Here is an 18,994-nt window from a genome sequence, read left to right as displayed (position 1 = left end):
AAAAAACCTTTTTAAATACTCTTTGTAATGATGTACAACAGAAGGTTATATTATGTTTCTTTAATTAAATACACATTTTTAAAGTTGTGGTATTCTTTTTGAATCACCCTGTATTCATGCTAACACTTAGCCAGTATGGACAACTGTGTTATTTAGTGAGGCGAGCATAGACAGGCGCAGGGGCATTAAATGCGGGCCTCCGAGGTGATCCTCGAAGTTGGCCGTCGGGAGGAAGACGTCCCAAAGTTTGCCGGGCGCGATGACAGCGCCCCGCCGCATTGCTTATGCAGGACCCCGACCCGACTTCCTGCGCCGGCGCGGCTGCGGCTAATGAACTTGGCGGATACACGCGCGCCTCTTGTCAGCGCCGCACAAAAGACCCACACCCGTCAGCCCTCAGGGAGAACAGCAGCTGCCCATTGTCATTTGTCCCGTGTGTCTGTTTACGTACTGTCCGTAAAGTAGTAGTGGTGCTGTCTGTATCTAACCTACTTATTCATATAGTGTTGAACATCCTCAAAGCACTTGCAAAATAATCAGTTAACTCGTAGAGTCACGTAAGTGAGCAATACTGTCGGCTGTGCTTTCTACTTGCTACTTTGCGCACATACAAGTGGTACTCTAGTTTTTTTTGCACTTAACTAAACTGGTCTGGTGTGTTAGCAAGGCAATGATTCGTTCACAGTTTCTATGAGGGTTTCAGACAGGGATGCGTCCAACAGACGGCAACCCCCCCGTCCAACGCAACGCTTTCAACATAGCGTAAGAAACAGCAATGCTTTCAATGTAATATAAGAAACAGCAGTTGTGTTTTCGTCCTTCATTCTGAGCAACTATAGATTTAAAGCCGGTCTGAGTAGGTAACAGCTACCCTTAGAATACTCGAAAACGACGAAGCAGAAGACCGTTTTAACAACAGTAGCGATAACAGGGGTACCTGACGGACCGGCAACTTTGGACTTTCTCCACGTTTACAGAATTTCAAGACCAACGCCGAGACATCGATTTCCTAAAGTAGTACGACGCATTGCTCAAAAACACTCCAAAAAAAAAAAAGGCTCTGACGATGAGCTTTCCCAGCGCTGTCAAGTACAAAACATTTCAATCGTGTTCACATATTCACCGATAGCTGAGTGCGTAGCGTCTTGTAATCGTGAAGTTACTGGTTCGATTCTTGTTACCATCTATATTTATTATCAAATGAAAATGCTAATTAACAAATATTGAATCATAATTTTTAGTAAAAATATCTTTTTATTTTTAATTACTGGTTGTATGAAAACATATTAAAATTAGATACAGACATGTGTAACCGATATTGTGAAATGAGGAAAAATAATTTACGTCAGTATTACTGTTCGCTCTAGAAATAAAGAGCGTTGGATTCTCTATTTAAATGTTTCGCATTTTTACACAAAATTTTAATCTGTTGGGATTACTTGCATGCTATTAGTAATTAAAAACACATTTTTTTTATTAAGAATTATGATTCAATATTTTTAATTAACATTTTCATTTTTAATAAAAATTTAACGCAAGAAAAGTAAAAAAAAAAAAATAGCTGCTAGCGTCACTACAAGCCGTGCGCTTAACTTAATCGTGAAATCTCTGGTATACACAAATTAATTGCGTCGTGTTGAATTAGGGAACTGACACCCTAGCGCTGAACTTCAACTCCTATAAGTATGAAAGATACTAGAAAGGGTCAGTTTGCAAGAGCGCCTTAATTGTTCTTAAAGGTTGGCAAAACGTGAATCACGGACTTCTGACTAATTATGAAAAGTTAAAACTGTTCTGGGCTGATAATCGAACCCGAATTCCAACATTTTGCAGACAGCGCCACCAGTTGTTTCATCTGGACACGCACACCGCACAGGCCCAACGCTTCAGTTAGTTACGTGCTCCTCCCCTTTCTTCCGAAACATTGCAAACGATTCCCCCAGCATCGCTAGTCTAGCGACTCGGAGAGAATAGATGCAGAGGGTACTCTGGCTTATCCACGTCTTGAAGGTTGTTGAGAATTCGTTGTTTTACTCTGAGCAGAGTATGTAATGTCCTTAGGTTAGCTGGGTTTAAGTAGTTCTAAGTTATAGGGGACAGATGACCTCAACTGTTAAGTCCCATAGTGCTCAGAGCGATTTGAACCATGGTTCGGAAACGACAAGAGTAGAAAGTTGTTAGCGAAAATAGTTCTGATATCTCTGGCAATGGAGTACATATACCACTGTCCCGGTACCGTCGTTGCTAAGATTGTAGGGTAGGCATTTTTCAGAGGTCATAGTATGGACAAAAACAGAAAAAGAAGCGTTCTAAACATGGGCTCTAAATTGCATACCTTAAGATCTGTAAGCACTTGTTCATCTTCGCTACTTTGAAGCATCTCTTCTACTGAACAACTGCTCTTAAGAGCCCATATTTACGAAGCTTTTTCCCATACTAGCACCTCCGAAAGTTCCCTACCTTAAAATCGAAGATAATTCCTCTGCCATTGATATCAGAACGATTTTCGGTGATAACGATTCGGTTTTCCTGGCCCGACGTCACTCACCTCAAACAGATACATTTACCCGTTTCCATCATCCCTGAAAGTTTTTATCATCATCACAGAATCACACTGTATTTCAGAACTTACCACGTGACAGTATTTTAGTACTGAAACTGCACCATTGGTCTACACATACTTGTGTTACATGAGTTATGTGTTACATACATATTTTTTGAAGTGTGAATATTTTGTAATTTATTAGTCAGATTCGTACGATTATTTCGTTGTTTGGCCAGCAAAAGTGTCTGAAAAGTATCTATATAATGCTGACAATAATGAATGTTCAGTCTGTTGTCAGCTGTCAAGAAGGTTACATGTCTTTCGGTAGAATCGGCGATTATTTATTTTGTATAAATATGGATCAGAGAATCAGTTTTATATATTGATGTGAGAACGGAATAAAGCGCACCAAAATTTTAGAAATGTCAAATACAGTATTACCTTTTGTGAATCTCTTACGTTAAAAACAAGGATTTACGTGTAACGCAAGCGTTTCGAAAAAGGCCGCGAAGACGTTGAAATAAAGCTCGCCGTGGACGCCCCAACCCATCATCAGCCGATGAAGTCATAGAAATAGTGAAAGAAACGTTAGTCAACGACAGCCGGATCGCAATCAGAGAAGCGGCTGACGCTATTTTCGCATATCAACTGTCACATGAATTTTTTTTTTTATGTTTTGGGTATGAAACGCATGACAGCAAAATTTGTTCCAAAACTGTTGAATTACGAACAAAAACTGCGAGGAATGCAAGTAGCTGAGCGGCCGCTAGATGAAGTTATCAAGGATGCAGAATTACTGAATCGTTTCATAACACGATACGAGACAAGGTTTTGCCGGTATGTCTTCGAAACTAAGGCTCCATCGTACCAGCGGAAACATTCTGGACCGCCAAGACTGGAGAAAACTCTACAAGTGCAGCCAGATGAGAAGGTGTGTTCTTCGATTTTACCAGCATGATGAGTTCTTGCTACATAGATGAACGATCAGTATGGAGTACTGCTTAAAAGATCAACGCCGTTTGCGTGAAGCAATCTGGAAAAAAAGCCCGGATTTGCGGCGAAACAATTCGTGGCTGTTGCACCACGATAATGCACATGCAAGTTTTTTTTGTAAATTCTTAGCCAGAAACAATTTTCTAATGATGTTCCAGCTTCCATATTCGTCAGAAATGTTCTCAAGTGCTTTTTTTCTGTCCGAAAGGTACAGAAAATCTTAAAGGGGAATGAGATTAAAAAGACATCACTGAGAGAGCCAGAAGTTATCACAGAAATAAAGTGTTCGGTATTTTGGAAAAAGCTTTCGTATAAATTTGTGATGTGTCCTTAAGGATATTTTGTATGGGATAACGTTTATGTACGCGGTTAAATAAAATTGCTTTCAAAAAACTAAAAAAAACCGGGGCGCCTACATAACACAGAGCATAGTATCTTGTATGGCTTTTTGTTCTGTTTCTGCAGGGCAGTGTCGGGTTGCGGCGCGGCCTTGCTGCCTTTTGCGAGTAGATAGCTGTGCTGACGAGAGCCGTTTCTGTTCATGTTGCAGGTTCCGGACAGCGGGGGCATGGACTGCATGCCGCTCCAGCCGGCGCATGCGCACCAACCGCATCGGCCGCCGGGGCCATTCCAGTACCTCATGCACGAGCAGGCCAAGTCGCTCGTCGCACTACAGGTATGCTTGCTTACCACCGATCTACTGATGTTCCGCGTTTACCTGAGCATAATTACTTACGAAATGAAAAATGGGTACAATGGTGTTTCGGTCAAGAAACCAAATTATTTTTAATAGAGCATTACCGTCATCACTCTAGTACTGGTCATATGAGTAAACACTAATTACATTTTTTACAAATTCTAGCATTAACGTGTGGCACAATATGGTGGAAGTTCAGCTTGTTAAACAAATGTGTGCACGTCATCTTCCTCACATAGCCCCCACTACACTTATGCTCATAAATTAAGGCTAATTTCAGAATGTGGTGCCACACAACATGGCACTACACAAAACTGGCGCTAATAGCATAGGCACATAGGGAACGCACACGACACAGATCTGTAACTCCACGGCATTGATGATAAGCTGAGAATACCGTCCCGAAACACATGTGCTACAAAACGCTACTGTTTCCTGCGCATGTACCCCGACGTCAATATGGGATATGTTCGCCAAGCACACGTACACAGGCCGCACAACGGGTTGACATACTGTGGATGAGTTAGCCGAGCAGCTGCTGGGGTATAGCCTCCCATTCTTGCACCTGTGCCTGTCGGAGCTCCTGAAGTGTCATAGGCGTTTGAAGACGTGCAGCGATACGTCGACTGAGAACATCCCAGACGTGCTCGATGGGGTTTAGGTCTGGAGAACATGTAGGCCACGCCATTCGCCTGATATCTTCTGTTTCAATGTACTCCTCCAAGATGGCAGCTCATTGGGGCCGTGCGTTATCATCCATCAGGAGGAAGTTGGGACCCACTGTACCCCTGAAAAGGCGGACATACTGGTGCCAAATGACGTCCCGATACACCTGACCTGTTACAGTTCCTCTGTCAAAGACATGCAGGGGTGTACGTGCACTAATCATAATCTCACCCCACACCATCAAACCACGACCTCCATACAGGCCCCTTTCAAGGACATTAAGGGGTTGGTATCTGGTTCCTGGTTCACGCCAGATGAAAATCGGCGAGAATCACTGTTCAGTCTATACCTGGACTCCTCCGTGAACATAAAGTGGAACCACTGTTCAAATGACTATGTACTGTGTTCTTGACACTAGGCTTTAGGGCTCTCCTGTGACCAGGGTTCAGTGGAATGCACCTTGCAGGTCTCCGGACGAATAATTGGTAGCCCTGTGCCTGCTATACGGACGTCTGAGTCACAGCTCTCGTACAAGATAAGTAATTTAAGTAGTCGTAAACTGTTTTTAACACTTTAAACTAATTTATTACGTTAATTATAGTGCTCTTCAAGCGTACCATTAAAGGTTTTTGTCTTACTCGCGTATTTTCACAGTAATCACGTAAAGTTCGTTTTGTTTACATGTCGCGGCCAAGCCGAACTTTTGAGCTTTCAGATTAAACTTCATACCGCAATTTTAAGTGCATTTACTGACAGTTTAGTGTGCTAAATACGTTTGCTGCCCCTTTATATCTGTAGAGTATCGTCATCTCTTAAGTAATTTCCAGTAATAAACTTCTGAACCACTGTTTACATTGTCGCGAGTAGGCCTAATTCTTCGTACACGTATTTTCATTGTTTTCCGGTAACTTAATTGTCTTTCTGTCACTAAAATCGATTTGTACCATGAGTGTAAAGTGCCTGACGTGCCGTAAAATCGTTAGCTCCGGGGTCTGGTGTGATAGATGTAGTAACTTTTTTCATTGGGGCGATTGTAGTGGCGTGGGAATTGGGAAAATGAGCGAGACTCATCAGTGGTTCTGTAGGCTACGCAGTAGAGATAGAAAGATTGTGGAACAGGAGGGGAAAATTGCTGCCCTTCAGGCTGAGTTAGATGAGGCTAGGCGAGAACTGGGCAGGTTAAGGGGGGAGAAGGGTAAACGGGGGTGGGAAGTGGCAACAGGCATAAGGAACAGGCCAAGAAATTCTTCTGACAGCTTTGTTATTAATGTACAAAATAGGTTTGACCTGTTGCCTCAGTCAGAAACTGATGAGCCTCTCACAGAAGTAGATGTAGACAGGGCTCAACAAGCTTTCAGCAGCAAATTGAATAAGAATGTAGGGAAGTCTGCAAAGAGAAAGAAAGTCTTGTTGCTAGGTAGTTCGCATGCTAGGGGTGTGGGCCAACTTCTGCAGGATGAATTAGGGTCAGAATACCAGGTCACAAGTTTTTTCAAACCTAGTCCTGGACTGGGGCAGGTTACAGAGGATTTAGGTTCACTATGTAGAGGCTTTACTAAGGAAGATACCGTGGTTATTGTGGGTGGGCCGGGCAACAGTGTTGACAGAGATCCGGGGTACAGCATAGAGTGTGACCTGGCAAAGATTGCATCAACATCGAGTCATACCAGTGTTGGGTTTGTGTCGGTTCTGGAGCGCCACGACCGGCCTCATTTGAGCTCTTCTGTCAGGAGAGTTAATTTGGAGTTGGAACGGCTACTTGGATCTGGTGCAGGGTCACACATTGGTGTGGTTCCTGTTGATTCATTCTGTAAGTGGGACTATACTAGACATGGCCTACACCTCAACAAGAAAGGGAAGGGTAAACTGGCTGGGCTGATAGCAGGAAATTTAAAGGGGAGAGGAACTACATCTCATGGTGGAAACTCTTTAGTGTAAGATAAGTGTCCAGTGCGAAACTCAGCCAGGTAAGTAGTAAAGATGTTAAAAAAGTTCAAGATACTCACAAAAGTAAAGTGAAAAATAATGTTAGTACATTCCATCAAAATATTGGGGGATTGAAGAATAAAATTGGTGAGCTTCTGCTTTGTTTAGAAGATATAGAAACTGAGAATGTAATAGATGTACTATGCCTGTCAGAGCATCACATTGTCACTGATATGCAAAAGGTTAGCATCAATGGGTACAAATTAGCTGCACATGTAAGTAGAGATAATATGATGAGAGGAGGAGTTGCCATATGTCAAAAGCTTCCACGTGTAAAAAATTTAGAAACTAAAAAATTTTGTATAGAGCAACATATGGAAGCATGTGCCACTGAACTAAAACTAAATGATGGCACTTTCATAATTGTAACAGTGTATAGATCCCCCTCAGGGAATTTCCAGCTATTTCTAGAAAACTTGGATGCTTTGTTGTGCTATCTGTCAGACAGGGGGAAGCAAATTATTTGTGTGGATTTCAGTGTTGATTCCCTGAAAGAGTGTAATAGGAAGAATGACCTTGTAGTATTACTCAGTTCTTTCAGTTTGAGCTCCGTCATTGATTTTCCTACTCGGATAACAAAGAACAGCAGGACATTGATAGATAACTTTTTTATAGACCAAGATAAGTTTAAGGACATAAATGCTTATCCTGTTGAGAATGGTCTTTCAGATCATGGTGCACAGCTATTTACAGTACATGACATAGCTCCATGCAGTATATCAAATCAGAATTTCAAAGCAGTGCGTTCAATTAACAATATAAATATTGCAAACCTTGGGGAAAGCCTAAAGCAGCTAGACTGGGATGAAGTGTATAAGGAACCCGATGCAAACTTGAAATATAACTTATTTCACGATACAATTTTAAGGGTATTTGAAAATTGTTTTCCCAAGAAAATAGTTAAACATAATTCCAAGAAAACATACAAAAAACCTTGGCTAACTAAAGGAATAAGAATATCTTGCAACCGTAAAGGAGAACTGTATCTAACAGCAAGAGAGAGTACTGACCCAGAAATTGTTCAATATTGCCGGCCGAAGTGGCCGTGCGGTTAAAGGCGCTGCAGTCTGGAACCGCAAGACCGCTACGGTCACAGGTTCGAATCCTGCCTCGGGCATGGATGTTTGTAATGTCCTTAGGTTAGTTAGGTTTAACTAGTTCTAAGTTCTAGGGGACTAATGACCTCAGCAGTTGAGTCCCATAGTGCTCAGAGCCATTTTTTGTTCAATATTATAAAAACTATTGTGCGGTACTAAGAAAAGTTATTAAAAAGTCCAGAAGCATGTGTATCATGTCTGAGATCAGTAACTCTGATAATAACATTAAAGCAATTTGGAATATTATTGAAAGGGAAACAGGGCAACCAAGAGCACAGGAAGACTTTAGTGCCATAAAACTGAATGACAAGTGTACTAACAAACAATCAGAAATTCAAAAGATTTTCAATAATCATTTTTAAATGTTGTGGAGAAAATAGGATCTAGATCTTCACTAGAAGAGGCAAGGCTTCTAATAGAAGAGGCCATACCTGTGCAGTTTGAAACAACTGTATTTCCACCAACCTCTCCCTCTGAAATCAGTAAAATAATAAACTCACTGAAAACTAAAGGATCTTACGGAATTGATGGCATTTCCAGCAAGGTACTTAAAGCTTGTTCCCCACAGATAAGTAGGATTCTCAGCCATGTATGTAATAGCTCTTTGGAGCAGGGTGTTTTCCCTGATAGACTGAAATATGCCATTGTAAAACCATTGCATAAAAAGGGGGATAGTCGGATGTCAACAACTATTGCCCAATCTCTCTTCTGACAGCTCTATCAAAATTTTTTGAGAAAGTAATGTATTAAAGTGTAGCCTCCCATATTTGTCAAAATAAAGTACTAACAAAATGTCAGTTTGGTTTTCAGAAAGGCTTTTCAACAGAAAATGCTATATACGCTTTCACTGATCAAATATTAAATGCTCTGAATAACTGGACGTCATCGATTGGTATTTTTTGTGATCTCTCAAAGGCCTTTGATTGTGTAAATCATGGAATTCTTTTGGATAAGCTAAATCATTATGGTTTGAGGGGTGCAGTGTACAAATGGTTTAATTCATACTTAACTGGAAGAATGCAGAAAGTTAAAATAAGTGGTTCATGTAATGTTAAAACAACAGCTGATTCCTGCAACTGGGGGGCTATCAAGTACAGGGTCCCACAGGGTTCGGTCTTAGGTCCTTTACTATTCTTGATATACATTAATAACTTACCATTCCACATTGATGAAGATGCAAAGTTAGTTCTTTTTGCTGATGATACAAGTATAGTAATAACACCCAAAAACCAAGAACTAAGTGGTGTAATTGTAAATGATGTTTTTCACAAAATTATTAAGTGGTTCTCAGCAAACGGACTCTCTTTAAATTTTGATAAAACACAGCAAATGGCACAACTCGAGTAATAATATAGACTTTGAACAGAAGTCTGTAGCTAAGGTAGAATTTAAAAATTTTTGGGTGTGTCCATTGATGAGAAGTTAAACTGGAAGCAACACATTGATGGTCTGCTGAAACGTCCGAGTTCAGCTACATATGCTATAAGGGTTATTGCAAATTTTGGTGATAAGAATCTCAGTAAATTAGCTTACTATGCCTACTTTCATTCACTGCTTTCGTATGGCATCATATTGGGGGTAATTCATAGTTGAGTAGAAAAGTATTCATTGCTCAAAAGCGTATAATCAGAATAATTGCTGGAGCCCACCCACGGTCATCTTGCAGACATCTATTTAAGGATCTAGGGATCCTCACAGTATATATATTCACTTATGAAATTTGTTGTTAATAATCCAACCCAGTTCAAAAGTAATAGCAGTGTGCATAGCTATAACACCAGGGGAAAGGATGATCTTCACTATGCATGGTTAAATCTGACTTTGGCACAGAAAGGGGTAAATTATGCTGTCACAAAAGTCTTTGGTCACCTACCAAACAGCATCAAAAGCCTGACAGATAGCCAACCAACATTTAAAAATAAATTAAAAGAATTTCTAGATGACAACTCCTTCTACTCATTGACTGAATTTTTAGATATAAATTAAGGGAGGGGAAAAAAACAACTTAAACATTAGTGTCATGCAATATTTTGTGTAATGTAATATCTTGTACAGACATCTTTTATTAACCTGACACGTTCCACATCGTTACGAAGTGTCGTATTCATGATCTATGAACAAGTATTAATCTAATCTAATCTAAACCATGTCTGTTCAGTCTTCTGTAGACTGTGTGCCTGGAGATAACCGTACGAGTACCTGAGCAAGGCTACCTGCAGTACTCCGTGGCCGTCTGCGGGCACTGATGTTGAGATACCAGTCTTCTTATGGTGTTTTACACTGTGGACGTCCCGTACTGCAGCGCTTGGACACGTTTCCTGTCTGCTGGAATCGTTGCCACAATCTTGAGATCACACTATGTGGCACACGGACGGCCCATGCTACGACCTGCTGTGTTTGACCATCCTCCAGTCGCCCTAGTATTCGACCCTCATAACTTCATCATTATGTGTTCTTTGAGCCATTTTCAACATACAGTCACCATCAGCACGTCTGAAAACGTCTGCACACTTACTCGCTGCACACCACTCTGACATGCACCAACACACCCCTGGTTCAAATGGCTCTGAGCATTATGCGACTTCTGAGGTCATCAGTCGCCTAGAACTTAGAACTAATTAAACCTAAGTAACCTAAGGACATCACACACATCCATGCCCGATGCAGGATTCGAACCTGCGACCATAGCGGTCACGCGGTTCCAGACTGAAGCGCCTTTAACCGCACGGCCACACCGGCCGGCCAAACACACCTCTGCGTATGTGGACTGATGCCAGCGCCACCGTGCGACTACCGCAGGTCAAAAGCACCGCATGGTCATACCTCGTGGTGATTTAAACCTGCAAACCGCCCACCAGAGCGTTGTTTCACCATGTATCAGCATTATCCTTAATTTATGACCATGAGTTCAGATACAGTCGCTGAGGTGACAAGCCGTAGGAAGCCTCCTAATATCGTGTCGGTCCTCCTTTTCACGGTGTAGTCCAGCAGCTCGACGTGGCATGGACTCAAAAAGTCGTTGGAAGTCCCTTGCAGAAATATTGAGCAGTGCTGCCTCTACAGCCGTCCGTAAATGGGAAAGTGTCGCCATTGCAGGATTTTGTGCAGGAACTGACCTCTCGACTATGTCCCGTAAATGCTCTGTGGAATTCGTGTCGGGCGACCTCCGTGGCCAAAATATTCGCTCGAACTATTCAGATTGGTCTTCAAACCACTCGCGAACATTGGTGACCCGGGTACATGGCGCAATATCAGGGGAACACGAAGTCCATGAATGGCTGCAGATGGCCACTATGTAGCCCAACATAACTATTTCCAGTTAGTGATCGGTTCAATTGGGCCACAGGTCCCGGCCCATTCCATTTAAACACAACTCACATCTTTATCGAGGCACCACCGGCTTGAACAGCCCTCTGTTGACAATTTGGGTTCATGGCTTCGGCGGGTCTTCGGCCCGCTGGAACCCTACAATCGGCTCTTACCAACTGAATTCGGGAATCATCTGCACAGGCCACGGTTTTCCTGTCGGCTACGCACCAACCGATATGGTCACGAACCCGGTAGAGGTGCTGCAGACGATGTCGTGCTGTTAGCAAAGGTACTCGTGTCGATCGTCTGCTGCCATGCATAGCCCAATGACACCAAATGACTGTCCTAACGGATACATTCGTCGTACGTCCCACATTCAACCTGCGTTTATTTCATTTTGTGTTCCTTATCTGTTAGCACTGACAATTCTAAGCAAACGCCGTGCTATCGGTCGTTAAGTGAAGGCTGTCGGCCATTGCGTTGTCCGTGGCGAGAGGTAATGCCTGAAATGGGGTATTCTCGACATATTCTTGACACTGTGGATCTCGGGTTATTGAATTACTTAAATTTACGGAATGGAATGTCCCATGCGTCTAGCTCCAACTACCATTCCGCGTTCAAAGCCTTTTTAATTCCCGTCAGGTGGCCATAATCACGTCGGAAACCTTTCCACGTGAATCGCGTCAGTACAAATGACACCTCTGCTAATTCACTGCCCTTTTATACCGTGTAATGCGATACTACCGCGATATCTGTCTATGCATATTGCTATCCCATGACTTTTGTCACCTCAGTGCACTTTGACTGTGTGCGATGACAGAGAAACTGAAACACATGGATCACATTTGCTTAAATACCTCATGAAAATGTCTTCTCCGGCTTGTAAGTCAATTCCCTCAATAGCACAGTACGAGGTGCGGCTAGAAAAAAACCGGACTGATGCTGGAAAAAACATTTATTTACAATTATTTACAATTTCATGTTATCTCCTTCAATGTGCTCTCCTCCTCGGTTTCTACACCGCTCCATACGAATTTTCCACTGTTCATAGCAATGCTGCAGATCATTTTCGGTAAGTCCATACATTACTTCCGTCGCTTTTTCTTTTACTGCTTCAACAGTCTCAAATCTAGTTCCTTTCAAAGCTGACTTGACTTTAGGGAAAAGAAAAAAGTCACAGGGGGCCAAATCAGGTGAGTAGGGTGGATGATCTAAGATGGGAATGTTGTGTTTTGCCAAAAACGTCTTCACTGACAGCGCACTGTGAGCTGGGGCATTGTCTTGGTGAAGGATCCATGACTTTTTTTCTCCACAAATTGTTCCGTTTTCTCCGTACTCGCTCACGTAGGGTAGCCAGGACGCTAATGTAGTAATACTGATTCACTGTTTGTCCCTCTGGTACCCAATCAATGTGCACAATCCCTTTGATGTCAAAAAAAAAAAAACAATCATCCTTGCCTTGAATTTCGATTTTGACATTCGTGCTTTTTTTTGTCGTGGAGAACCAGGAGTTTTCCAATGCATCGATTGGCGTTTAGTTTCGGGATCGTAAGTAAAAAACCACGATTCATCGCAAGTAATAACATTTTGTAAGAAGGTGGGATCACTTTCAATGTTTTCCAGGATGTCAGAACAAATCATTCTTCGGCGTTCCTTCTGTTCAATTGTGAGACACTTTGGAACCATTTTTGAACACACTTTGTTCATGTTGAAACTTTCATGAAGAATCTGCCTAACACTTTCCTTGTCAACTCCTGTTAACTCAGACACTGCTCTGATTGTTAAATGGCGATCTTGTCGAACAAGTTTACCGATTTTTTCAATGTTTGCATCAGTTTTTCCTGACAATGGTCTGCCAGTGCGAGTGTCATCACTGGTGTCTTCGCGGCCATCTTTAAATCGTTTAAACCACTCAAACACGTGTGTTCGCGATAAACAATCATCGCCGTACACTTTTTGTAACATTACAAACGTTTCACTTGCAGATTTTCCTAGTTTGAAACAAAATTTGATGTTAACACGCTGTTCTTTCTGTACACTCAACATTTTACGACGCACAGACAAAACGTCAACTACTTAAAACAGACGCCACGGGCAGACTGAGTGCAGGAGGCAGATGAAACTCGAGCAGTAGGCGGAGCGAGAGTCACGTGACAGGCCACGCGACTTTCAGCCTTATTGCATTCGTTTTATTGTTTCACCAGTACTAGTCCGGTTTTTTTCTAGCCACACCTCGTATATGCTCCAGTTTACGAACTAGTTGATAGTACAACAGAACACCAGATATGTATGACCACTAAACTGTTGTTATATCTACACACTATTATTATTATTATTATTATTATTATTATTATTATTAGACACCGGCCAGACTCTATGCATTAGCAACCTGAAATGGTCTAGTTTCTGGCGGTTCAGAAACAAGTAATTAGGTGATTTGGAAAGAGTAGATCTGCTTCTAATTTGCTTGATTTTAAATGAGGGTCTAGCAAGTGCCGCGAGGTAGAGGCTTGGTGCACGGAAACATGTTTTGTAAGAAGTGTCTGCTGTCAATGTAGACAGCTTTCTTGTATGCAAAGGTTTGTAGGAAGCACTCGCGATGCGCTGAAAATTGCTTCACCATTCTAGAAAAAAAGTTATTAGAAATAAGCAGTATCACTTGTCTCATTCGCTCATTAGGTCGTGGTTTAAGGAAACCTTTACAAGAACTAAATATTAATTAAAATGACGAGGGTAATCCCAAAAGTAAGGTCTATGTTTTTTATAAGTACAGAACTCTGTTTGTGTAGCAGTTGGTCAGCTTATGAAGAGTGCTTCACGCGCTTTATGTAAACATGAGCACACCGCGCTTGAGGTGCTCAGGGCAGCCGTTGAGAATGGAGCTCCCGTTGGATGTTACCGCCAAGTGCGAATTGCGCGCAGTTATTCCGTTTTTGAACGCAAAGGGCACTGCGCCAATTGAAATCCATCGCCAATTGACGGAAGTATATGGTGAGTCGTGCATGGACTTCAAAAATGTTCGTAAGTGGTGTAGAGTGTTTGCAGCTGGTCGGACTGAAATTCACGACGAACAAAGGAGCGGGGGGACCGTCAATTTCTGAGGAGACTGTGTTGAAGGTTGAGCAAATGAGCAAAGCATGCGTGAAGATCGGCGGATCACTCTGGATGATCTCTGCACGTTGGTTCCTGAGGTTTCCCGAAGCACTGGTCACAGAATTTTAACGGATACATTGAACTACCGGAAGGTGTGCGCAAGATGGGTGCCACGCATTCGGACTGAGGACCATATGCGGCAACGAGCTGATGCTTCCCGAGCATTCCTTCACCGCCTGGCAGACGAACGGGACAGCTTTCTGGACTCAATTCTCAGGGGTGACGAAACCTGAGCATACCACTTTACACCTGAGACGAAGCAACAATCATGCCAGTTCATAACTTTTTGAACAGCACGGCGGCGAGCTGGTGTGACATGAGCATACAAAAACTGCCACGGCGTCTACAAAAATCCACCGACAGAAATGGTGATTATTTAGAAAAATAGCTAAATGTTCAAGCGTCAAACTGATGTAAACGAGTGTAGAAATAAACAGGTGTATGTACTTACAAAAAAAAAAAAAATAGGAGACCTTACTTTTGGGATTACCTTCGTAGTTATTTAAGATATAGAACTGTTAACAAAAAATCTTATTCGTTGTAAAGCTAGGCGCTAATGTTGACGACGTTGGGGAAGAGAGGGGTGGGTGCAAGTTAATACCTAGTTGCACTCACGGATTAAGTGTAGCAACCACTGCTATAGCATAAACGCTAAGCATCGTGGGGTGCGTGCGCAGTAGCGAGATGCGACGCTTACGTAGGAGCCGGCCCTGCAACCACTCAGTAATCGCCACTGCCCTAACGTAGTGCGTTCTCGTTGCGTTTTTGAGTGTACACGGCATTGTTTAATGGATGTGACTGCTTGCAGTGATAGTCCTGCAACCATGTAAAAAAAGTAAAGTCTGTGACACACGCCCGTGAATGGACTTTCGCCCTCGCTGTAGATAACAGAGCAGGCTTTCTTCTCTGCGGTCCTGGGAGGCACTTTTACCCCCGCAAAATATCCATGATACTCTTTTGATAGCACGCTGAGTGGCCGGTGGCTTGCCCCGTCCTGGAGGGACTGGAACGACGAAAAGTCCTCGCCCCTAATACGGGATTGGACGTAGATCTTTCAGGACCGGAAACATGTGCTCTGCAAGCTAAACTACCACAGCCTCCTGCAACCCTGTAGCCATACTATAATTTGAGGCACTGAGAAACGTACAGGCTCAAAACAGACACAAAGTTTTGAGAAAGAGAGATGTTTATGAGAATCAGGCCAACCACCAGTGTCAAGTTTGCTTTGTTTTTGTAACTAAGTATCAACATCCTATATTTCCTATGAAAAAATAATATCCCACCTTCATGTTATGGAATGTTAATTAATATTTCCGATTATTATTCATGATAATTCTCAAAAACTTCATAGACAGGCTAGTTGATAGTACAGGATGAGCGAGAAGTCGCTGTACCCCTGTAACCCCTGTTGTTGTTGTTGTTGTTGTTGTTGTTGTGGTCTTCAGTGCTGAGACTGGTTTGATGCAGCTGTCCATGCTACTCTATCCTGTGCAAGCTTCTTCATCTCCCAGTACCTACTGCAATCTACATCCTTCTGAATCTGCTTAGTGTATTCATCTCTTGGCCTCCCTCTACGATTTTTACCCTCCACGCTGCCCTCCAGTACTAAATTGGTGATCCCTTGATGCCTCAGAACATGTCCTACCAATCGATCCCGTCTTCTGGTCAAGTTGTACCACAAACTTCTCTTCTCCCCAATCCTATTCAATACTTCCTCATTAGTTATGTGATCTACCCATCTAATCTTCAACATTCTTCTGTAGCACCAAATTTCGAATGCTTCTATTCTCTTCTTGTCCAAACTATTTATCGTCCATGTTTCACTTCCATACATGGCTACACTCCATACAAATGCTTTCAGAAATGACTTCCTGACACTTAAATCTATACTAGATGTTAACAAATTTCTCTTCTTCAGAAAAGCTTTCCTTGCCATTGCCAGTCTACATTTTATATCCTCTCTACTTCGACCATCATCAGTTATTTTGCTCCCCAAATAGCAAAACTCCTTTACTACTTTAAGCGTCTCACTTCCTAATCCAATTCCCTCAGCATCACCCAACTTAATTCGACTACATTCCATTATCCTCGTTTTGCTTTTGTTGATGTTCATCTTATATCCTCCTTTCAAGACACTGTCCATTCCGTTCAACTGATCTTCCACGTCCTTTGCTGTCTCTGACAGAATTACAAAGTCATCGGCGAACCTCAAAGTTTTTATTTCTTCTCCATGGACTTTAATATCTACTCCGAATTTTTCTTTTGTTTCCTTTACTGCTTGCTCAATATACAGATTGAACAACATCGGGGAGAGGCTACAACCCTGTCTTACTCCCTTCCCAACCACTGCTTCCCTTTCATGTCCCTCGACTCTTATAACTGCCATCTGGTTTCTGTACAAATTGTAAATAGCCTTTCGCTCCCTGTATTTTACCCCTGCCACCTTTAGAATTTGAAAGAGAATATTCCAGTCAACATTGTCAAAAGCTTTCTCTAAGTCTACAAATGCTAGAAACGTAGGTTTGCCTTTCCTTAATCTTTCTTCTAAGATAATTCGTAAGGTCAGTATTGCCTCACGTGTTCCAGTGTTTCTACGGAATCCAAACTGATCTTCCCCGAGGTTGGCTTCTACTAGTTTTTCCATTCGTCTGTAAAGAATTCGTGTTAGTATTTTGCAGCTGTGACTTATTAAGCTGATAGTTCGGTAATTTTCTCATCTGTCAACACCGGCTTTCTTTGGGATTGGAATTATTATATTCTTCTTGAAGTCTGTGGGTATTTCGCCTGTTTCATACATCTTGCTCACCAGATGGTAGAGTTTTGTCAGGACTGGCTCTCCCACGGCCGTCAGTAGTTCCAATGGAATATTGTCTACTCCGGGGGCCTTGTTTCGACTCAGGTCTTTCAGTGCTCTGTCAAACTCTTCACGCAGTATCGTATCTCCCATTTCATCTTCATCTGTTTACTACGAAAATGATGTTATGCAGGTTGGTAGCTACGTTACTTCTTATCAATTGTTGGAGTCATTTGTTGGCATTCATGTTTGCTTGTTTTCGCAGTCGCAGTCTAGTTTTAATCTGTTGCCATGGCAGATCTGAGCGGTCATAGTTAAAACCACTGAGGAGCGCTTAGTGACAAGTGTGTGGTTGCGTGAATGACGACATATAGGGTAGACAGTGACACACATAATGAGAGAATTCCTGAAAAGATTTAATAAGGCTCCATCGCGAAGGGCAACACTTCTGGATTGGGAAAGACGTGCTCTTGCTTTTGGCAGTGTTAAAGACAGGCCGCGGAGTGGAAGGAAGAAGACACAAGACGAAACAAGCGCCAGAGTCACTTCTTCGATTGTTCAGTTTCCTATGAAATCGACACGTAAAAGTGCTTCGGAAATCGGTATAACGAGAACAACATGCAAGATCACAGGAAAAAAAAGAACTTACCGGATATAGACCGGAATGAGTGCGGTTTAGTACGCCGTGCTTTGTGTACTGAATTTCCATATGCAGTAAACCGTGCCAAGGTTATGTTTCGAGATGAAATTTCTATTTATCGCAGCTCACCTACTGGAAATATTGTCGGTTGTGCCAAAGAAAATCCTCATTACACAGTCGAGTTAGAAAGGAATCCACCTCACGTAGTGGCATGGGCAGCGATGACATCACATCTACTTTGAAGGAATTGTGAATGGCGCAAATTATTTACACATGCTGGAAACATAGTTTATACCACAGCTTGAGGAAAGAGGCTTCACAGAACGCGTATGGTAGCAACGATGATGACGATGATGTTTGGTTTGTGGGGCGCTCAACTGTGCGGTTATCAGCGCCCCTACAAATTCCCAACCTTTTCTCAGTGCAAACTCTCCACTTTCATGAATGATGATGAAATGATTAGGACAACACAAACATCCAGTCATCTCGAGGCAGGTGAAAATCCCTGACCCCACCGGGAATCAAACCCGGGACTCGTGAAGTGAGAAGGCGACCACCAGACCACGAGCTGTGGACGGTAGCAACGAGGTGGGGAGCCTCCTCTCTACTCTGTTGCAGTGCGTGACTTCTTAAATGAACACTTTCCAGTTCGGTGGATAGGTCCTGGTTAATCAGCAACGTCACCTCCCTGACCTCATCTACACCTGACATCCATTATGGGGAATCATTAAGGTGCATGTATCTTCACGTCCTTAAGCTACAAACGAAGAACTGGGCAATGCTGTTGAGGATGCATTTGGCACTTAAACATCGGACATGCTCGAAAATATATCTAAAAGAACGTGGATGCTTACGGAAATGTGTTCACAGCAATATGAGGAACATAAAAAATATTGGTCACTTAATACGTAAGTAATTACTTGTGCTAAAGCTAATCAAATCAATTAGCATTTGATACTAGAGGGTACAGTAGTTGCTGTAGCTCGAATGCAACCGTCAATTCTAGGGCAGGATGTGAATCGTAACCACGTTAAATGGCGCGCCACGAAGTCGCAGATGGTGGCTGTTGGGGTTTGCCTTGCTGCGAGGAGGCGGCAAGCACGTGCTGCAGAGC

General features: G+C 42.5%; 1 protein-coding gene across 1 annotated transcript in view; it reads left to right on the top strand.

Moving 5' to 3' along the window:
- The window catches only part of LOC126455468 (uncharacterized), a 549,051-nt gene that overhangs the window by 454,815 nt on the left and 75,242 nt on the right, over positions 1 to 18,994 (top strand). Inside the window, exon 2 of the mRNA XM_050091224.1 lies at positions 4,089 to 4,214. Within this exon, the coding sequence (XP_049947181.1) occupies positions 4,089 to 4,214 (126 nt within the window). The remainder of the gene's footprint in view (positions 1 to 4,088; positions 4,215 to 18,994) is intronic.

Source organism: Schistocerca serialis, chromosome 1 (genome assembly GCF_023864345.2).
Source record: "Schistocerca serialis cubense isolate TAMUIC-IGC-003099 chromosome 1, iqSchSeri2.2, whole genome shotgun sequence".
Taxonomy (NCBI): Eukaryota; Metazoa; Arthropoda; class Insecta; order Orthoptera; family Acrididae; genus Schistocerca; species Schistocerca serialis.
Note: the sequence above shows the minus strand (reverse complement) of the source record. Positions and strands in the feature narration are given on the sequence as shown.